Source organism: Acartia tonsa, chromosome 1 (assembly GCF_053477335.1).
Source record: "Acartia tonsa isolate MP-2025a chromosome 1, ASM5347733v1, whole genome shotgun sequence".
NCBI classification, from domain to species: domain Eukaryota; kingdom Metazoa; phylum Arthropoda; class Copepoda; order Calanoida; family Acartiidae; genus Acartia; species Acartia tonsa.
Genome location: NC_137260.1, coordinates 59,462,602 through 59,486,717, shown reverse-complemented (window position 1 = coordinate 59,486,717; position 24,116 = coordinate 59,462,602). Strand labels below are relative to the sequence as shown.

At 31.7% G+C, this 24,116-nt stretch overlaps 1 protein-coding gene across 2 annotated transcripts in view; it reads left to right on the top strand.

The window, feature by feature from the left end:
- LOC145325071 (G-protein coupled receptor dmsr-1-like) overlaps window positions 1-7,656 on the top strand; it is a 71,519-nt gene extending 63,863 nt beyond the window's left edge. For both annotated transcript variants that reach the window (XM_080167913.1, XM_080167906.1), the window contains exons 12-14: window positions 66-128; window positions 605-754; window positions 7,540-7,656. In XM_080167913.1, the coding sequence (XP_080024039.1) occupies window positions 66-128; window positions 605-754; window positions 7,540-7,584 (258 nt within the window). In that variant the 3' untranslated portion in view covers window positions 7,585-7,656. The remainder of the gene's footprint in view (window positions 1-65; window positions 129-604; window positions 755-7,539) is intronic.
- Window positions 7,657-24,116: the final 16,460 nt, after the last annotated feature.

The window sequence follows — 24,116 nt, the reverse complement described above, 5'->3', positions numbered from 1 at the left end:
TGAACGCTTTGATTGTTTCAAAACATTTGCTATATTTTGTATTTTATGAATTTAAAAATTTTTAGGGAATTCTTGGCGTGCTATCTGCTGTATTTGGTGAACAGTTCTTTATGGATTGTTACTCCCCAGTAAGTTTTTTTCTTCTTATTTTTTAAATTGAAATATAGAAGGCGAAATCTAATATCTATATATCATGAAGAATAAGGTACCAGGCCGAAATGAATTATATTTTTATGTTTAACCTCACTCTTTTGTGCTAAAAAAAAACAATATCCTTCTACTTATTTCAAAATAAATTTGAATCATGGAAAGAAAACGAAGTAGCGGATTTCGTCGTATTTTCACAGTAGCTATTGACAGGTTATTTTAGGTTAGGTAATTGTTTACCCGCAGGTTTAGGAATTGGCCCCGCAGGGGTTAGAAATACGAAAAAAAGCCTTTTTAAAATTGTTATTTGTATGAAATTCAGAGAATATCATAAATTTTTTTTCTTCATTTTTATGCTTAACAAAATTGGTTTTAATCTTATAATTGTACTTTTTTTTATATCGGCGGAAAGCTGTTTATAATACGATGTGATCTAAATAACTGTTCTCTTTTGTAGCTTGGAGAGATGATGGACATCATGGCGCTGCTGAACTGCTCCATCAACTTTGTTCTCTTCTGCATCATGTCCATACAGTTCAGGAAGACATTCCACAAGGTTCTCGGCACCAAGCAGATCATCAATAAGTACTTCGCCTCCTCCCCAGAGGTAAATTTTGTTTCCATAAGATGTTGCATCCTGTCAAAATTAGAGTAAAACACTAGTGGGAGAAAGGGTTAGATAACTGTATCTCCCCATTGCAACCGCCTTGTGCAACCTTTCTATTGGGTCATTGAAAATCAACTAATGGTGTCGCTTATATTAAAACAGCCAAGTAGCAGAAAATAATTTAGCAGCGGACGAAAGAGGTCTTTGAAAAAGGAAGGGAGGTAGTTGTCTGTATATACATCTATACTTAAGATCTTTTCTGTCAAACAATTAGCATTTATGTCGATATGGAATTTTAATGCTTTTTGTCGACAAAATGACATTAAATGAAATGTCCATGACTGAAATATTACCGACATGTCAATATAAAAAAGATGATGATATTGTTTATGTCGACTTGCGGTAATGGCTGATATACTATTGACATATAATTGATTTTGTCAGTTGTATAATTATCTAGCAAATCGTCAAGGAGGATTTGGGTTTAAGTTTAACTGGTGCTATGTTTAAGAAATAACAAATTTAATATGATAAATTCATAAAAGTTCTTTTCTTCATAAGTATTTATTCGAAATATATTTCGGTGGACATGGCAGTGTGTGCAGTTTGGCTGGATGGTACGGGGAGAAGTCGCTAAAAAATTAGACATGTGCATTATAAAATGAGGAAGATAAGAGGAGAAGTGGGAAAGAAAACCCCTAAAAAATAGATAGATAATCCCTCATTTTTATGACGTCATGTGGGTGATTTTGAGCGACTTTCTCCCCGTACGTTTATGTTAAATGTAAACTAAAGAACATTTTAAGGTAAATTATAAGGGCATCAATGCATTTAAAAAAAGTGTTTAGTATATCCTTTTAGTGACAACGCCCCTTAAAGGGCGATTCGCTGTATTTTGAATATGGCTTTTAATATGTTATTTTAGGTTAGGTTTGGTTATATTGGGTTAGGTGATTGTCCCAGGCCCCCGCAGGGTTAGTGCCCCCTGCAGGGGCTAGAAATAGGAGAAAAGTTACTATGAAAATACGAAGAAACATATACTCAAAAAACCTTTTGGCTACCACTTTACATGAATGAGTACTTTTCGTGTTCTCATAGTAGGAAAAACAAATGTTATATAGTTTAAACCTTCAGGTGTGAATTTACTTCCGCGTATCATTATATTCACATCATTTCATATTTCAGAAATAAAATTTTCGGTGTATAGTCCCTTTCGTGGCAACGCTCCTTAAGGGGCGTTTCTTCTTTTTTTTTCACAGTAGCTTTTCTCCTATTTCTAGCCCCTTCGAGGGGCTCTAACCCTGTGAGGCAATCACATAACCGAATATAACCTAACCTAACCTAAAATAACCTATAACCTGATTTTTGGTACTATTTTATAAGGAAAGCATCTCTTCAATCAATTCCTAAAAATGTTAGTATGTCCTTAAACAGTTTTTCCCATATTTAGGCAATTTTAAATTAAAATTTAAAGAATTATAAATTGATGCGCGTATGAAGTTTTGACACTCTACAAGGGATAATGTTCGTTTATCTGATTTTTTTTGTGGATGTTGTAATCCTTGTGATAATAAGAGTTGTGCTGATGTAATAATATATGCTATTCTGATAATTTGATACATGTACGAAAGTAAATACATATCTAAAGCTTCAATTATTTTGATAAAGTTTGATGAAAACAAAATAAACTATTCTTAGTGTTTATCTTAGCAAATTTAGTTATGTAAAATATGTACACTCTAAACATATAACAATAAAAATGCGCATTAACGATAAGCAAAAGAACACTTAAAAGAAAAAAAGTAATTCTAATGATCATCATAAAAATGAATTTTGTAATCTTAAATAGTAATTTGCATTTCCAAAAAGTAGATAATCAAAGGTAATGAGAAACAAAAAATACACATTAGATATTATTTATTAACACGTGGTTAAACAGTTTGAACCAACCAATCAAGGTTTGATATAAGCACCCAAATGTTTAATACAATTAATAAGAGAACGTGTATATAAAACTTTCAGTTCAATGTTTCCCCCTTCCTGTAAAAGAGAAGTTTTGAAGCATAAATAATTTTTATGTGAGGAAAGGCGAATTATTTTTATTTTAAACGAAGCTTTTTTATAATTAAGGTAGGTCCGTCCGTCCGTACGTCCCTCCGCCCAACCGAGACGGTTAGCTTTTTTTGTTGCTAATTTAGGAATGCTAGAATTATCCTATCGATTTCAAACTTTGCTCGGTGATTCCTGTAGTAGGTAGGTACGATTTAGAAAGCGTAGCAACTCGTTAATCATTACCAGAATGTCCTTAAGTTCATTTTAAAATGTAGATTTTTTCACTTTCTTAATAACAAATTTTTATATGATCTAATTATCCGATTTATCTGATTTTTGGTATATTGATTCTTAGGACAACAGAGTACAATTTTAGAAGCAAAGTAACTCTATTTTCAAGTTCTATAATGTAAGTATGTCCATAAACATTATCCTGTATCAAAAAGTTTTTCAACAAATTTACTCACAGTTTTACTTTGACCCTTATTCATTTATGTTCTGATTATTTAGTTCTGACACAGTGTTAATGTCCGTTTGTCCGACCGTTTCAGAGCTTCGCTTTTATGGATGTTGTCATCCTTGTTTCATATAAAAAAATGAATCTAATTGTAAGTTTATATAACAATACGTAACAGATACCTAAAAGTATTGGGAAAATATAATTTTTCTTACTTTTTTTCTGGGTAAAAAAGGTAAGAACTAAGAAGTAAAAAAGTTGGTGAACAAATATAGCAACATCCCTCTGCTAGGCAGTGGAGCACAAATACCTTTGTCAAAAGTTGTCATTCTGTAAAGATAGCTTGTCAGTGCTGTTAGTGGTTAGTAGATGTAAAATGATCCATAGAATTTATATATGGAATCGTTTTCTTCTGTAGACCTCTTATTTTTGAAGTAATTTAAGTTTTTAAAAAAATAAGTTGGTTTTAAGGTACTAAAACGCAACAAAAAAAGTAAAATTGCCATTATGAACAAAAATAGTAAGATCTTTAATTTGACCCCTTACTTTTTGAATTATGTTGAGTAATTATTGAAAAAATCAATTTTGTTGAAGCCCGGTGAATCAAAACTTTGAACTTTGGGAGCTCGTCACGGATGGGTTAAAAAATCACAAAAGTTAGGACACGTTCTTTACTAATTAGAATATAATAATCATAAAAGTTGAGAAAGCCCAATCTTTCCCGCTTTTGTATAATTTTTGAGGAGTACGATTCCTGTGACGTCATATAAAAAGGGAAGGGGGGAAGGAATTCTCTTTCCTTTTCTCCCATCTCTTTTGAAAAGATTTTCTTCCCCCCTTCCCTTTTTCTTTCCCGAAACGTATATGACGTAACTGAAATCATACTCCTCAAAAGTAATACAAAAGCGGGAAAGATTGGGCTTTCTCTAAAATTTGCACATGTACACCCCAGATGGTGATAGACAAAATGACCTCTTCATCAGATTAAAGTTTTAATTTGAACCAACCAATTTATAATTAACAAAAGTAACCAAACTTTAAAAGCCAACTAATAAGAAAACTTTGGGTACCTGTACACTTTACAGTCCAAAGTCCCCATTCTCCCTTATCACACAATTAATAAAGGGAGGGGGGGGGGGAGTTAATGTCCCACTAAATGTAAGAGGTACCAACCTAAAAAATTGATTCCAGTAAATGGTTGAGTGGGGTTTATAGGAAACAATAAATATAAATACTCTTACTATAAAGTCAGGGAGGTAAAGAATACTGGTGCTTGTAATAATCAACAACACTTTCATCCCTCTAATTATTGTATACAAAGAATCACATATAATTATTTATGGTAAAACTAGTAACATATGGGTGATATAAATTTTATGTTTATTTTGATAATATGGCATTTATTAAAGTGGTCTTGCCTGACATATTATCGAAGTAACGATATTTATAATCCTTATAACAAAGTAACAGAATCTTTGTCTATATGTCTGTCTGCCTGTACACTGTTGCACGGCCAAATGAAAAAAGTTTATTTTAGTGTTAGGCAAAAATGACTTTTCAATTGTATCAGTAAGTAGGTCTAATAACACCCTTTGCTAATTTTAAAATCCAACTAAATCTAATTTTTGAAAATTTCAAGTTCGAATTTCAGCCCCTAAGAGCTTACACTCATCCATGATAAGAAAAACAAATATTCATACTTTTTAATTCTTTACAACTTTGCTTTTATAAAGTCTTTCATAAAACCACTCTATCTATGATTTATTTAAGGCTGAATTTCTGTGACCTTAGCAAAACAACTGATAAAAATGGCCAGTGATTAACTCCATTCAGGAGTGGTTTTATGAAGAACTTTATAAAAGCAAACTTGTTTAAAATTTTAAATTAATAATCTTTGCTTTTCTTGTCGTGATTGTTTGGTAACTCCTAGGGGATGAAAATTGAACTTAAAATTTTCAAATATAATTTTCTCAAAAATTAGATTTAGTTGGATTTTAAAATTATCAAAGGGTGTAATTAAACCTACTTACTGATACAATTGCAAAGTCATTTTTGCCCAACACTAAAATAAACTTTTTGCATCTGGCGGTGCAACAGTGAACTGAAGGATTTTGCTATTCGATGAACGAATGTGGTTCTCCTTTACAGGATAGCTTCTTATAGCTCCTTGGTATGTTTATAACTATTTTGGGGAAGGGTACCACCACCTTCCCAAGAGAAATTGCCCCTAGTAAAAAAAATACAACCCGAAACTATAATTGTTTAAACTTTCTTTTTAAAGTTAAAATAAAAAATGTGTTTTGAATTCAAATCCCCCTCCCTCCCCCTTCAAGTGTTCCTACAGGCCTCTGGGGACGTAGCTGCTAGCATAAATATAAACTCTAAAACTCTAAATTCGATTAGTTCGGGGGGGAAAATTTTTTCTCGTATCCATTCGAATCCGGTGGATAGGAACCGGTTCTCATCCATACGAAAAAACTATGTCTAGCATCGTATTATATCCAGCTTTCTGCGAATATAAAAATGTACAATCATAAGATTAAAACCAGTTTTTTTAGCCCGTGCCTTCGGCACCTCGGGGCTGAAAAAACTGGTTTTAATCTTATAATTGTACATTCTATATCCGCGGTAAGCCGTTTATAATACGATACGAGAAATAACTAATCATCCATGATCCATACATATACCTGAGAAAAATCAAGATATACGGGAAAAGTAAAATAGTAAAAGTAAAAAGAAAATCTAACTATTTCTATATACAGACAATGACAAATAAAACCAAGGATGGGATAATCATAAAAAGCGAAGGTTAATTTATTACCCAGTTGGCCAAACATGTACTAAAAAGAATGAAAATGCTTTATAAAATACTATCGGCTTCGCCCCTAGCCTCTAACTTTTGTGGGTCGCCAAAAGGGCGAATTTGCAAAACATATGCGAAAAAAATTCTTTCAAAAAATTTGGGGGGGATTTTTTGTTTTTAGATGATTGAGGATATCCCACCCCCCAAGAAAATAGCCTAAAACCACCACAGGACCAGTAGGTATATTCCCTGAAGAGTAGAATCCAATCGGTTCTGTGGTTACCGAGATCTTAAGCTTCAGACGGACTGACAGACGGACGGACAGACGGACAGACATCATTCTACTTTGTATTATAGATAAATAAAATCTAATATTATTCCAGATTAAGAAAATATTTGATGTTAATCTATTTGAATGCAGTATGCTGTTCTTATTTCTTATAGTCATATAATTCCTCACTTTAAAGAATTATTGTAATTGTATAAAACATTGCTGCCAATTTAGCTTTAAACAATCATCATGATTTGAAAAGATATATGTACTTTCTTGCGACGAGTCTATTATACTTTTATGTTACAGGATTTCTCGTTATAGGAATCAGAAATCAGAGCTTTTAGCAATTAGCGTCATCTAACATAGAAAAGCTTTGCTTTAGAAAAATACTCAAAGAATACTTTTTAATTTACTAAAACGCGTGTCTGATTAGAGTTCTCTTTATATTTATATTTTCTTTTTGTTACTTAATTAGAAATAATTTTTCATGTATTTTTTACTTTTTTGTAGAGTAGAATTAATTAGATAATTTGGATAATTTCATCAAATTATTTTTGTTCAACTTGATGGAAAATTATTTTATTATTGACTTTTCTGTTTATTTGCGCAAAAAATATTGTTTTCAAACAAGAACAGCAACATCCATTAACAGGACTTTTTTCTGTGTATTTGTTTACCTTAGGATCTCGCTAACCACTGGACCAATATGGTTCTCCTTTAAACTAAAGCTTCCTTTTGGGCAAAAGAAGGTTTATAGATATTTTGGGGAAGAGTATATCCACCCTTCCAAGAGAAATTGCCCCTGGAAAACACCCCTCATCAAAGTAAAAATGTTTAAAAACTATCATTTCAAACTCAGCGTCAAAATAACTAAAGTTAAAGTTTCTTATAATGGACAGGATAACTTCAAAGATAGACTGACCATTTTTATAAATTTATGAGAAACTACTTTTTTTTAATAAACTCCCACTCACTTTAAAGGAATTTTAATTGAATTTGGTTATTTTTTCCCCATCCTTCTTTGCCATTTTCTTGGGAGGGTGGTGGTACTCTCTCCCAAAATAGCTTTAAACCTTTCCAGGACCTATGAGAATCTATACTGTAAAAAAGAACCATATTGGTTCGGCGATAAGCGAGATCCTTCAGTACAGACAGACATCCTGTTACTTTATTTCACTAATTATTGTTTTTATTTTCAGAGGGGAAACACCGAAGCAATACCACTGAACACCCTCAACAATTAACAATTCAATAAACAAATATTTTAAAAAGACATTTTTTAACCCAGTTTTTCCTGGTAGCAGTGAGCTAACAAACATTGTTTTAAATCGACTAAAAAGCATGTAGTTAAAGTGGTCATCAATGAAACATTGTCAACATGCTGATATATGAGGTAATCTACCTGATTATTTCGTCGACACCATGGCAGCTTAAAGTATTATAACTATAAATATATTTTTACCATGTAAAACAATTTTAATAATGTTAATATGATTATTTTTTTTTTATAATAATAACACCAAAATATTAAAAAGGAACCTGGAAATTCTTTATTATTATTTCTAAACAATCAATCTAATAACCTAAAATGATAAAGGTGGAGGTAGGTTGTGCTAAAATTCCGTAAGTAAAACTTCTAAATTTGGCATGGCAGTTGCTTTAATGGGGTACAACGTGGATATGTACTATATTGTACTTATATTAGAGCAACTGCCATACAAAATTTAGAGTTCTACTTCTATTTTTAATTCTTAAAACTCACACATTTACGGAATTTTAGCACAACTTACCTCCCCCTTTTTTAAATATTGATAAATTTTCACGGGTTGTTTTTATAATCAAAATCTAAAGAAGAATTGCACAAAATGAAAAAATACCTACTGAAGTACCTTGATTTGATGAAAAAAAACATTTTAAATTGTAAATTTTATAAATAAAAATATATTGACTTTAAAAGAAATGTTTATATTTTAACCATACAAAAGATTTATATTTAATACATCAAACGTTTTTCTAATGTCAAACCTACAATTTTAAATGCATTTATAATTGAAGATATTAAAGCATTGCGGAAAAATTGTAAATACTTTAAAAAGAAAATCTCTATTTGGGAAGCTATTTATGTGTATAAGTTTTCTGGAGATATTTAAATTTTCCCTTTTTAAAGAAAATACACATTATCTAAAATTTATTAGTTATTCTGTGATGTTTCCTCGAATAAATTATTGTTTTTTTAAAATAAATAAAAAAAATATCATATCTTAAGTCAACCATACTTTATTCTATATTAAAACTGAAGACGAAGAAAGTCCCTCAATGGCGTCATAAAAATGAGGAATGAGGAGAGGTGGAGTGGGAAATAAAACCCCTGAAAAAGAGGTGGATAATTCCTCGTTTTTATGACGTAACATGCTGATTATTTGAGGGACTTTTTCGTCTTCTTAAAACCTTTGAGTTGGACTTAAGCTAATGTCTTTAGTGTTGAACTGTGATGTAACTTAAAAGTTGGAAGGTGGAAAATATTTCTCTTCTCTTAAGAAACAGACTATATTTTTTTCATTAACTTTTGAAGACCAGTGCTTTATCAAGAATAGTTATTTATCGCATCGTATTATAGATATCTTTCCGCGGATATTAAAATGAAAAATTATAAGATTAAAACCAGAGGTGGGTTCTTGAAAAACTTTTTGGCCCACTGCCTCACCAAAATTAGTGAGGCTTGCTAAATTGTTTTTGAAAAATCCTCCAAAATCAAATAAAATCTACAAAAATTAAATAAATTCATAAAAGGGTTATTAATTTAAGGGGGATTTTGTTTAATTTTTGTAGATTTTTAATGCTATTTTTGAGGATTTTTTCACAAAAAAAAATTAGCAAGCCTCACTAATTTAAGTGAGACAGTGAGCCAAAAAGTTTTTTAAGAATCCACATCAGTTTTCTGAGCCCCGAAGGGCTGAAAGCCCGAGCTTTAAAATATCTGGTTTTGATTTTATAATTTTTTGTTTTAATGTTTTTGGAAAATTGTCTGTAATATAATGCTATACATGATTTTTCAGTTCTAATCAAGCGAAAATTGATTGGTTTCTTATATAATCTTATATTTTGTTGTTGTAAATGGTTGTTCCCTCATTGACTGACTGATTGACTCTTTCTATATTTCACTCATTCAGAAATACCTTTGATAATGGTTAGAAAACTAATTGAGAGTTTGATATAATTATAAATCACGTCTCGACAGCCTCGCCTCGAAAATTTAGGACAGGTTTAGACTTCCAGCTGTTTTTAAATTGTAACTTCCCTGAGGCTTACAGGCGGCTGTCAAACCTAACTAAAAGGTTGTCTATTTTATCCTTTAAAATATTAATCCTAGATTATCTCTCAAGATGAGAAGAATTATTTTTAACCTTCCATTTAAACGTTGTAATATGTAGATCATAACTTACTGTTTTATTTCTAAAATTTTAAGATTATATATTAGAAAATTGCTCAAAATTTAAATTTTTCTGAAATAACAAAATATAAAATTGCGTATTTTTAACGTAAATTTTAGGTGAAATTTAAATAATTTATACCTTATTCATATGTTAACACAGGGTGTAGCGTTATTTGCGGATTTTTCAAAATTTTATATTATAAAATATTGATCCGATTGAGTTCTCTATTTCAGGAAAGCTTCACACAGGTCCTGGGATGGTTTTAGGCTACTAGGATTTTTTCTTAGATATTAGAAGATTTTAATTAAATTAAAAAATGGAAACCCCTGTATTTAATATTATATTTGATACTTAATAAAAACATTCCTTAAAGAATGAATATTGCTATCTATATTTGTAAAAGCATAAATTGTGTTATGTAAAATGTATTGATTAGTATTGAAATGTGTAATTATTATTGAAATATAAATGTATTTTCATATATATATATATTTGTTTATTCACGCTCATTTGCAACATTAGAGTGAAACACTAGAGGGGGAAAGAGTTAAATAACTGTATATCCCCATCGCAATGTCCTTGTGCCGACTTTCATTTAGGTCATTGAAAATCAAAAGGGTGTGGTGTGTATTAACACAGCCAAGTAGCAGAAAACAATTTGCTAGCAGGCGTTTAAGATCATTAAAAAAGGGAGGGAGGTAGTTGTCTATACTATAGATTTGTTTATGCAACCATTATCATTTTATTTGTAGCAGTTTTCAAACTTTTCACTTATAATTATAATTCAGAAGGGTCATTTTATTCAATATAACTTCGGGAGTAATGTATATCAATTTATTGTCCATTGTCTTATCCCTCAAGACTACTAACAACCGGAATAACGTTTTGTTGTTACGACTCACCTCCTCTTCTTCAACTCATTAAGTTTATTTTTTTAGTTTTATCTTCGCTACTCTATAATTCACTTTGTCTGTCCGTCCGTCAGTCAGTCAGTCTTAATGCTATGGCTTCTATTTAAAAGAGACAATGATTTTTAAAAAAAGATTTCCGAAAACAATGATCATCCCGTTTATAATTTACTTTGTCCGTCAGTCTGTATGTCATTCTGCAAATTACGAAAATTATAGAATTACGTGTGAAAGGTTTCGTGATTTTTCTCGCTTCAATATAACTATTCATATATGCATTCCCACATTAGAGTAAAAGACTAGAGGAGAAAGGGTTAAATAACTGTATTTCCCAATCGCATCAACCTTGTGCAACCTTTCTATTGGGTCATTGAAAATCAACCAATTGTGTCGCTTATATTAATACAGCCAAGTAGCAGAAAATAATTTAAAAGCAGACGAAAAAGGAAGGGAAGTATTTGTCTGTATATACATCTATACTATATGTCTGTTATTCCCGCCCAAGATTATTTTCTGCTTCGCTACTTATGAACACTGTCTCCTTGTTGAGGTTGTATTTTGTAGTAAATATTATGTAGTTGGTCAACTGTGAATAATAAATGAGTTTGAGAATAAAACATGAGGCAACATCTTTACCAAACATAACAACAAGGTATAAGATACTTTTTAGCAATGTTTTTTCTTTGTTCAAGAATTTCTTTTGGAATAATTAGTCTATTAGGATGAATGTAGTCAAAATAGTATATAAAAATTAGGTTTGCGTGCCAATTAGGTAGGTATGAAAATCGACAGCGACCTGTCTTTGATTTCGGCTGTGGGTCGTTGGCATTATTTTTAAAAAATCTTAAATATTAGCTTTAACTTGAGAGAAAGCCTAAATTGTTACGTGTAACGTCATAAAAATCCATCTCTTTTTTGAGGGTTTCCTTTCCCACTTCTACTCTCATCCATCCTTTTTAGACGTATTATTATGATGTCACGCTTGACATTTTGTTAACTTGACAAAAGTGTGGCTTTTATTAAATGTTAGTACACCCCTCTGACAGATCCCCTAATACAGCCAATGGGGGTGAGAAAACGTTATCATAAAATTTGGGGACTAGTGTAATAAACAGCCCAATTTCCTCTCCTTCCCTGGGTATATTTGCATCCCCTGACAATATTTTGGTTTGTTTATATCCAGATTAAATCCTCTGGTGTGGTAACAAATAACAGACATGCAACTTCATCCAGTTAATTCTTGTAACCACACGGGTACATGGCGTTCCTGCAGCTGGCAGAAATACATCTGGATGTTTTTTTGTCAAAATGTAAAAACCTCTGCCAAAAATACAGTCATACTTAAAGTAACCGCCATAAATACATCTAACACAGGCATTTATACATCCAAAATTGTCAATTTTACATCTATTTCTTGCCATTTTTACATATAAACTTTTTTATATGTCATAAATACATCCTATACATTTTAATTGATAATAAACAATAGTGAACTGTATAGTAATGACAATGACATTTATTATAAATACAAGAACATGCATACATGAGAGCCAAATACTTGTTTATACAGAAAAATCACGCATCAAAGAAAAAGGCCTTAGATTTTCCTAAATTGTTAATAATACATTAACAATTGATATTTTGTTTTAAAAAGTTACCTGTTTTTTTTTATAAATATAAAGAAAATTTTAATTTTTTCTTATTGTCTATGGTGAAGCCATGGCTGCCAACACAAAAATGTTAAAACCGTATTTTTGTTCTCATTTTAACAATTTCCAGAGTTGACATGAGTTTTATACCTTAAACTTTTCCTTTAAACTTGCTTGACAATCTAAAACCTTTAAATCAACACATTTATTAACCCTTACAGATTTTTCAATCTCATTTTTCTTGTAGGTAAGATGGAGAGCTGTAACTTCATGACTTTTTAAGTTTAGTAATTATACGTCGGCAAGAGTTGATTTTATTAGGATATCTGGTCTGTGTCGGTTGTGGTGTCCGGTCAAAGTCGGTTGGGTAGCACCAAAATTAGAAAAAATTCTAAATAAATCTTAATTGCTACATTATGACTTTTGTGTATAAGGTAGAAACCTAATTTTTTTTGTGAATACTTAGATATCAATGATCTTCTGAGAAAAGTGGTGTTATGACCGTTTGACCGCTCCATGACCGACTTTATGACTGATTTTTGTCCGGCTTTTACTAAAGACATATATCATGAATATAATGGCTTCTATTACAGCTAGAGACCTATAAATTTTTTTGGTAAATCCTTGAGCAACAAGTTCAAAGAAAGGAAGCTAGATTTTTATAACAGATTAATCAGTTATAGAACTAGTTAGAATAACGTGCCCAAACTAGAATTGATACCATAATTTACTCAAGTATAGACTATTCCATTTATGAAAAAAATTTGATATTAGGCAAGGGTTTTTCCACATTCGACCTCCAGGTAAAATTGCCTGTTGCTTTGATTTCACGTCGGTAAAAGTGATGTTTTCCAACTATATACATATGCACTTGTTTGCCTGTTGATTTACAAACAACATAAAATAATTGAATTATTTCTTCTTCAGACATTATAAAAAAACTAAACAAAACTATCATAATTCTTTGTGTAAATACATTTACAATTTCACCGCCAATAGAGTTTAATATTTGAGTAAAATAGTTTACAAATTGTCGTTATGTGGTAATGATTTAGGTTATGAAATGGGTAAACAGGGAAAAAGGAATAAGTTATAGAATAAAGATTTTAAACATTTAACCATAATCTAATATAATAATTATGTATATTCTTGTAGTATAAATATCTACTATACAGTTTACTATTGTTTATTATTGATAAAAATGTACAAGATGTATTTATGACATATAAAAAAAATTTAGATGTTAAATTGGCAAGAAATAGATGTATAATTGACAATTTTGGATGTTTAAATGCCTGTGTTAGATGTATATTCGTCAGGGTACCTACGATATATGGCAAATTACTGTCGAATTTACATCCAGACAAACAATTTTGACAAAAATACATCCACTGTATTTCTGCCAGTTGCAGGAACGGCAGCGTCCCAACCACACAGGTGCAAATTCTTTTCATATTGTACACATTTTTCCATTAAGTACCGATTTTGCAAATATTTCCTATATGCAATGTCCATCTATCTTATTATATAAAGTAGTAAGCGTTTTTTGTCTGTCCTGAAGGATCTCGCTAACTGCTAAACCGATATTGTTCTCCTTGACTGTGAAGCTTCCTACAGGTCCTGGGAAGGTTTTAAACTATTTTTGGAGAGGGTTTCTTTACCCCCCTCCCCCAAAAAATATTTTTTAACTCTTTTTAAACGCAAATTTAATATGGAATGAGGTCGACTTTTCCCCCTCCTACCAGTGCCCCTAGAGGCTTCTAGGGGCGTAGCCGCTAGTCTATAATACAAAGTAGAACGATGTCTGTCTGTCTCTTTGTTTGTTTGTAAAGAAAGATCTCGCTAACCGCTGATAACAGGGTAGCTTCTCGTAGGTCCCGGGAAGGTTTATAACTATTTAGGGGAAGGGTACCAGCACCCTCCCCAGATAAATCCCCAGAGAAATCAACAAAAATAAAAAACGCCGCCCTGTGGACATTTTTTGCAATAAGCTAAAAACATAACTAACACCATCTATCGGCAAAAAAATATTTTTGGTAATTAGCTGATTTTAAAATAGATAGAAAATAGATGCCTCTAGGGGCGTAACCGCTAGTTAGAATAAAAGGACGAAAGACATCACAATTTTTGTTGGTAAATTACATTATAGGGTAAATTATTCTTTTCTGTTATTCGAAAAACATTGGCAATTGTAAATGATGTTTTCTCGTATTCATTCGAATCCGGTGGATAGGAACCGGTTCTCATCCATACGAAAAAACTATGTCTAGCATCGTATTATATCCAGCTTTCTACGAATATAAAAATGTACAATCATAAGATTAAAACCAGTTTTTTTAGCCCGTTCCTACGGCACCTAGGGGCTAAAAAACTGGTTTTAATCTTATAATTGTACATTCTATATCCGCGGAAAGCCGTTTATAATACGATGCGAGAAATAACTATTTTTTTCTTTAATACTTTTATTATAAAAAATAAGATATTTCCAAATTGAAAATTTATATTTGAAAATAGGTTGTGACATGGAAGAACTGTTATCTTAATTCTTTATATACATTGTACATCCAAACATGGGCTCTGAATCTGTTAAAAACTTTTGATGGATTAAATCTAGTTCTGAGGCACACTTAAAACATGATTGTCGTATAAGAAACAAAATTGCCCATCTACAATTCAAAGTGAAATGATGTCTGTCTGTCTGTCTGACTTTTTGTCTGTTTTTTTTGTTTGTTCGTAACGAAGGATCTCGCTAACCGCTGAACCGATCGGGTTCTCCTTAACAGGGTAGCTTCTCAGAGGTCCTGGGAAGGTTTAAAATTATTTTGGGGGAGGGTAACACCACCCTACCAAGAGAAATCACAAAAAAAATCGATTATTTACGGAGAGAGATTTCAACGCAACATATAAAGGTATCGTAGAGACTTGAACCAAAAAAACCAAACATTCAAAGTGCCACTATAAACCTTAAGGGGCGTAGCCGCTAGTGAGTAAAATATTAGAACTGTTAAATTAATTGCTAATTTGTTGGCCTTTGACTTAGGCTGCATGAGTTTTTATTTTTCAGTCCGCGGACAACATTCTCTAATGCAATGTGTTTTATGTATTGTACAATTTAGTACGTTGTCTGTATGTCTGCTTAAGATCTCGGTAACCGCTGAACCCATTAAGCATAAAGTCAATGAAAGTGTCGGGTTTTGTTTTATTTGTAACATATGAATTTTTACTACCTCCCCCTTATGGTGCGAATTTACTCGAGGCTATAGGCGAAATCAAAGACGTATAGAATATACAGAAATGGACGTAAGGTTTTTCCTCTCGAAAATTTGCTGCTAACGGCCAAATAACTGGACGTACAGTCTAAGTTCGTACCTCGTTATGGATAGCATATTAGAAGAAGAATTGCATATTAACATTAAAAGTTATCAAGATTTGTTTGTATTTTAGACTTGATCCTTTAATTGTCTTGTTTTTACGTCATTTAATATTTCTTCCCAACCAATTTTATAAATTCCATTTTCGGAAAATCTTTAAGTTGGATCCTTAAAAGTTTGGTTTTATCGAACATGTAACAAATTTGCAAGAAACTATAATATCTTTTTATGATACTTAATATGGTTTTCAGTAAAACAAGTACTTTTATGTTCGCAAATGATCAAGCCTTATTGTTTTTATGTTAATATAATACCAGTACTATTCCTTGCATTACTTTAAATTTTTAGCTTTATATCTATATCTAAAAATAGTATTTGATAAGGTGAAATATCACACTTTATAACCCCCCTCCCCATTTTTTTTCCTCTAAAAATTATACTTTCCCTTATGGTGGGAGGGGGAGGGAACTAACCATGCGGGACTCTTTTAACTTTTACCTAACTTATCAATAATATATATATTAAATATGAAACCACTGGCAAAGTGGCACACAGACCAGACGAACATTAGACACGTGAAAAATTAATATTTAAATAGAACAGACAGGCATGTAATAATTCTCAAGTAGTTTTTAACAAAAAATTTGGTAAGCATAATTTTAAATTATATTTTGAAAAATGTCGATATTTATTGGCATATCCAGACATATTTGGACTTTAATCATGTATGATATAATAGTATTTATATATTAAAGATAGTACTTTTAGCTGAAGTACTTTAGATACTGGTTGCTTAGCCACAACTACCAACAACCAGAGAGTAGCCCAAAAGCATGTTACCAGGATTTTGAAGCTTCTCTAAAATGGTGCATTGGCTGACAAAACAAAAAGCATAACTTTGGTTATTTACTAAGTATATTTGCGATTACTTTTATTTAATGAAATCTTCCAATTTTTAACATGTACAAAACGGCCTGCTTACTTGCTTCAAGATCCATGTCAGATCTATATAGGAAATAAATGTCTATAAACGAGCTCAAGTTTTCCAAGGAATATATGATTAAAACTCATAGTGCTCCAATAATCCATAATAAACTCTCATTGCCCAGAACGATAAGACTCATTATTTTACTTTATTAAAAATAAATTCCTTTTTTTTATTTCATGTAGCTATTTACCTTATATTGATGTATTTAATTTCTAATCATAAAAGAGAAAATTTAAATTTATAATATAATAAATTTAAGAAAACTCTGTTTTAAAAGAATTCGATTGTGGCGACATTTTGTGTGGTCAAATATTAAACTAAAATTGTAATCAGCATCATTAACCCTTTAGTGATGGTAATGTAAAGAAAAAAATATAATTTAAAAAATCTTTTTTAAATCATTTAAATTATTAAATATTTACTTTCTTTTAGATAGTAATGCCGGGTGAGGAAAATAGATTTATTGAGAAATAGATATGCATATAGAAAACTAGCTAATAGGGAGATAATTATATCGAGCCAACTCTAGTCAATTAATAAAGAACTTATCATGTATTTTCGACTACTTTTCCCCAAAACAGTTTTTGTTACTAACTACTAAGCTATTTACATGATCACATTCCTATATACTAAAACATGATTGTTGTACTAGGAATCATAATTAAAAAAGCTAATAATCATCATCATCTTTTAAATGAATGTATGAACTTTTTATATCAATTTTAAAATAATTCTGCTTCCTAAATTGTACCTTATTATTATATGAATCATAATGCAAAGTTTAAAATCAATAGGACATGTCTAAATTATCTAAAAGAGATAACCGTTACAAATAGACTGACCCTAATTACAGAAAAGTTTTTTTTTAAGTTTGATGGAAATATGGTTTTCTTGGCTGTTATTTAAGTGAGAAACCGTTAATCTAGGATGAAAGATTTTGGCCAAGTGGGGGAAAGGAGATAAAAATAATAAAAATTTTTCACTGGATTTTTAAACATCTCTGGGAAATCGAAATCCCCCCCCCCCACCCTAAAAATGTGTCCCCCTTTCTAAATTAATACAGATTTTTATACCTATACGTTTAAAAAAATATAAATCAAATGGAAACAATTAGGAATAAATGGGAAAACTTTTAAGGTTCCATCCTTGTTCTGTTAAAAGCAATGTTATTTGTCAACATTTAGGTCGGATTCACAAAGTAGAAAAAACAAGAAAAAGGTACTGATAACAAACATCCATAAAATAAAAACATCCATGTAATTTATAGAAATTATGTTTAATTTTCAGAGAAATCTTTGATTCTTAACCTAAACTCATATTTCATCCAAATGAATGAATAATTCCACCCCCCCCCCCCCCCCCCCCACTAACTGACAAACGGAAATGCGAAAAGAGGACAAAACAATGCAAAAGAGTAGATTCGTTACTGAAAACATATCAATTCACAGGTAAATAAAATATTTGCTGGTAATTCATGAAAATATCTGTAACAATTTGTAGAATTGGGCCCTAGAAAATAGAAACGCAAATCATTTATCAAGCCCAAGGTATTCCTATAAATTATTATACTTTTATACCAGGCGTTCACAACACAAATTTGTTTTTTTATTAAAAAGGCAAACAATGGAAATAACAAGGATGACAACATCCATAAGTAGGTATTATTTTTTTAAAGATTGAACATATGAAATAATGCAAATATAACCTAGCTTTATCAATTAATAAGATAAATGCAGAGATAGGATATTTTCTTTGACAATACAAGCCTTTAAAAGTTTATACAAAAAGAACTTACATTCTGATGAATAAATTTAAAACTAAATATAGCAGGTATTGTAATATCTCTGGCAAGGATATGCAAATGATATCAATGCGAATTTTAAATATATATAACACAGTTTAACGAAAATATTTTTCTAAAACTTGATCTGGAAATCTAAATGTCATAGAGAGAAGATGTTAATGTTACTCTGAGATAATCTTTTCACAAGATGACATTATCAATATACATTTTAAACATGAAATATGAAAAGTTTCCATTGGTAAGTAAATTATTACTGCCACGCCACTAGATTCAACTAGGGGCTCTTTAGGGGCAAGGGAGGTTGTTAAGTCAACCACCTCATTTTTTGATTTTAATTTCAAAAAGAAAAAGTAAAAAATGTATTTTTTTAGGGGGGGGGGGGGGATTGTTTTTCTTAGCGGCGATTCATCTTGGTTCGGTGGTAGTACCCTCGCCAAAAATAGCTAAAAATCTTCCAATGACCTATGAGAAGCTATATTGTAAAGATGGATTAATTATTAATTTTTAATTGTATCACATCAACAGCCAAAACTAATTAACAATAAGGTAATTATAAAGGATCTGATGTAGATGTTTTGCTGATTCATTAATGTATTATTCAAGGCGAAGCTTTTCTATGATTAGGGTCGGTCCATCCATCCGTCCGTCCGAAACGGATAGCTTTTTTCGATAATCTAGGCATGCTAGAATTGTCCTATCGATTTAAAATTTTGCATGGTGATCTCTGTAGTAGTTAGGTACAATATATAAAGCGTAGCAACTCCATAATCATTATCAGAATGTCCGTACGTCCATTTTAAACATGTTGATTTTTCTACTTTTTTTAATAACTAATTTTTATGTGATCTAATTATCCGATTGGTTTGATTTTTTAAATTGTTATAAGCGAAGCATCTCTTTAATCAAGTCCTAAAAATTTAAGTATGTCCTTAAAAATATCCTGTATTTAAGCAATTTTTCAACAGATTCGACTTTAATACATTTATATTCTGATTATTCCGTTCTGACACTACACAAGTGTTAATGTCTGTTTGTCTCACAGTTTCAGTGCTTCGCTTTTATGGATGTTGTCATCCTTTTTTTCATCTATAGTTCCTAATCCAGAGTTTAACATGAAAATTAAACCGTGAATAGTTATTTATCGCATCGTATTATAGACAGTTTTCTGCGGATATTAAAATGAAAAATTATAAGATGTAAACCTTGGGCCTAACAAAAATGATAATATTTTTATTTTTAATATTCGTAAAAAAAATGTCAGTTTAGCTGAGAGTCAGTTTAAATCCAAAGGTTATTAATCGGTTTTGAAGCCATACTGAAAATTGTATTAAAATATATTAAGGAAATAAATGACAGTTTGACTTCGAAGTAGCATTTAACACATTTAATAACACTACAGATTTCCACGACAATAGCCAAAGCAACTATATAATTTGAAATGTCCATCTGACCTTAAATATGATCATAAAGGAAGATCTTAATTTTCATGAATACTTTTAAAGATTGACGGCTGAATTTTTTAAAATTGAATTGATTCATATACAACAACAAAAATCAAACAAAGTTTGAAATTAGTAAAAAAAAATCGGGTATAGTCCCTTTTGTGGCAAAGCCCCTGAAGGGGCGATTCGTCGTTTTTTTCAAAATGGCTTTTGATAGGTTATTTTAGGTTAGGTTAGGTTATATTGGGTTAGGAGATTGCCTCTCAGGGTTAGACAATTGGCCCCGCAGGGGCTAGAAATAGGAGAAGAGCTACTGTGAAAATACAAAGAAACGCCCCTTAAGGGGCGTTGCCACAAAAGAACTATACCTGAAAATTCAAAACTTCAAAAAAGAGCTACTTCGCTATAAAAAAAATAATTCCTTAAAAATAGTTTTATTGTACACATATACAATGTTTTTAACATGAATGTTGTATCTAAATCCTAATCCAGAATGGACACGCAGGATAACAAAACAATTTATCTCGAGTATCCATCCATATACACAAATATCCTGTATTTTACAAGTGGATAACTCGAGTATCCATCCATATACACAAATATCCTGTATTTTACAAGTGGATAACTCGAGCATACATCCATATACACAAATATCCTGTATTTTACAAGTGGATAAAAAAGTAACCTTCTCTTACTAATTATGTCAGTCAGTCTGTCTGTCAGTCCCTTAGTCATCTTCTTTAAGTTGGAAACGGTGTTTTCTCTGCTACCTTTCGAGATAGATGGCTTTAAAAATTATTTGTAAATATTCCATATATGATATACTATCTAACTATCAATATATGAAAAGTTTTTTGATTTTCAATAAAATTGATTTTTGTGACTACAACTGAACAACTGCTCTAAAAGTTACTTTTACCGTTTGTCCATCCATGATTTTTTTGGTTCGCAACTTATAGATGTTAGCAACCAGGCTTGCGGAAAATATAAATTAATTATTCTAAAGTGTAGTTTTTAAAAAAAATTTAAAACTCTTAGTAACATTATATATGCATAAAAACGTTTTAATTATCTTTGCTGTATTTAAATTGAGTTGATAAGTATTTTTAATGCAAAAGTGATATTTTGCGTGTTATTAAAAGCGAAGCTTTTCTATAATTAGGGTCGGTCCGTCCGTCCGTACGTCCGTCCGTCCGTAACGGATAGCTTTTTTCGTTAATTTAGACATGTTGCTTTCGATTTCAAATTTTGCATGGTGATTCCTTAAGTAGTTAGGTACGATTTAGAAAGCGTAGCAACTCTATAATCAGTACCAAAATGTCCGTACGTCCATTTTTAACATGTTGATTTTTTTACTTTTTTAAATAGCTTTTTTCGTTAATTTAGGCATGTTAGAATTGTCCTATCGATTTCAAATTTTGCATGGTGATTCCTGTAATAGTTAGGTACGAGTTAGAAAGCGTAGCAGCTCTATAATCATTACCAGAATGTTCGTACGTCCATTTAAACATGTTGTTTTTTTTACATTTTTAACAACAAATTTGTATGTGACCTAATTATCCGATTGGTCTGATTTTTGGTATACTGATTCCTAGGACAACAAAGTACAATATTATAAGCGAAGCAACTCTATAATCAAATCCTAAAAATGTAAGTATGTCCATAATCATTATCCTGTATCAAGCAGTTTTTCAACAAATTTACTTACAATTTTGCTTTGACTCTTATACATTCGCATTCTAATTATTCAGTTCTGACATTATACAAGTGTTAATGTCCGTTTGTCCTACCGTTTCAGAGCTTCGCTTTTATGGATGTTGTCATCCTTGTTTTTTTTATACAATTATATATATTTGTGTATCGGAAATAGCTCTTGAAAAATTTGGTATGAAGAAAAGGGGATGGTAATGAACTTTCGAAAAGAAGGGTTAATACCAACACATCACCCAAACATACAAACAATTAAGCACCCAGACACACCTTAATATAAAACACCCATTCATCCCCACACATACATACACCCACATATATATATATGCATACACACACACACACACACACACACACACTTCCACACACACACACACGCCCACACATTGATATTGCACACCCATATTATTACGCATGTGTAACCAGTCACAAAATTTCCATCAATATTGTGCAGCGTAGCTACTCTATACCTGTTTTCAGTCGGTAATGCGTTTTGAATTAACTTGGCCTTATAGTCATGAAAAAAGTGAAAACGTACACTTTAATACAAGTGGGAAACTGCGTAAAAACTATGAGCAACAGTCTAATGCGTAGAAACTGTATCCCAACTTGTTAATCATTTTACTACATTTTAGTACACTGCGTCTATGTGTTTCTTTAAAAATATATTTTTTTTAAATGTTTTCCATAAATCGTACTTTTTCCTTCGTTTTCTTTTCTAGAATGTGATAGCAAGCTGAGGAGTTACAGGTTCTGTGAAAATTTCAGGTTTTAATGTAATCTAAATTTGTAGAATTGGAGTTTCATCACTTCTGCCTAAAATACCAGTTTAATCAATTTGCAATTTCAGAGGGTCAGCTAAACATCTAGCATAAACAATGGTTTGATGGCCAAATTGATATATTACATTGTTCATAATAATTAAAATTCAAGAAAAATTTTAATATTTAATATGGTTATGTTTTTAAATTTTGAAAAAAAATCAATATTTTGCCTTTGCCGAAAATATTAATTCGTTTTGATCATATATAAGCGGAAATAATAGTACATTACTGAATTATACTAAATCAAAATCTATCAGAACTATATAAAAGGGGTAGTTGCACGAAATGCATTTGAGCTTAATTTAGTGAACCGCATATTTTTTTCATTGTCAATAGCTTAAACTACATCTATATGGCATATATTTGAAATAATTAAAATTTTTAAATTATTAAGACTTGAAAATCGTATTTTTGTGATATATGCAATTCATAAGCTGATTTTTACAAAAACAGCATGCCGACTAATTTAGTGATGTCTAAGCGACATTGAGAAGCTAAACCTCAATGACCACATAAAACGCTTCCTGTGTGCATATTTGAGAGGCAGATACACATATGTAGTATTTAGAAATTCCAACTCTAAATACAGGAAGATGAAACAGGGTGTCCCACAAGGTGGTGTTCTCTCCCCTGTTCTCTTTAACTTATATATGTCATCTATGCCTGCCCCTCCTGGTAACATCATTCTCAAGACATATGCTGATGACTCCAATATCTTAAACTCAGGCCCAGTTATTGATCCAGTAGTTCAAGAAATCAACACCTACTTGGCTACCCTAACTGTTTGGTTTAAAGGACGCAACCTTGAGATATCCCCCTCCAAATCCTCAGCTATGTTTACAACGGCCTCAAATGAGTGCAACACGGAACTAAATGTTGTGATAGATGGAGAAAAAGTTCCTACAGTCAAGAAACCTAAGTTTTTAGGGATTACTTTTGACAATCACCTTTCCTTTAAACAACATGCCACCGACTTAAAGACCAAGGTCCAAGTTAAGAACAACGTCCTGAAGGCCTTGGCTGGTTCCGACTGGGGTATGGAGAAAGAAACCATTATTAACACCTACAAAGCCATAGGACGACCCCTTTTAAATTACGGCTGCAACATTTGGACTCCATCCCTAAGCGACACATCCTGGAAAAATCTTCAGATTGCCCAGAACCAGGCCCTGCGGACTGCCACTGGCTGCCACCGGATGACAGACATTGATCACCTTCACAATGAGACCAAGATCATGAAGGTCCGTCCTCACTGTGAAATGCTCAGTAAGCAATTCCTGTTAGCTACACAGAAGCCACACCATCCTAACAGAGTGAACCTGTCCGATCCCCCTCCCCCCCGCCAGATGAAAGAGACCCTGTCCTCAAGATTTGGAGAAGAAATCAGGCACATGTCTCGCCCTGACCTCCCAGAGGATGTTTATAAATCTAAATTAAAACTAATACACACCAAAAGTGTCAAGGAGGCCCTCAATGCCATGGAGCCCAACAAGGTGTTACTTGCCCCTCCCCCCCCCCAAATTCACAAGTCAGAGAAATGTCTCCCCAGAGCAACCAGAGCCACTTTATCCCAGCTACGCTCTGGATACAGTAACTTTCTGAATAGCTATAAGGCCAGAATCAACCCCACTGTTCAAGATGTATGC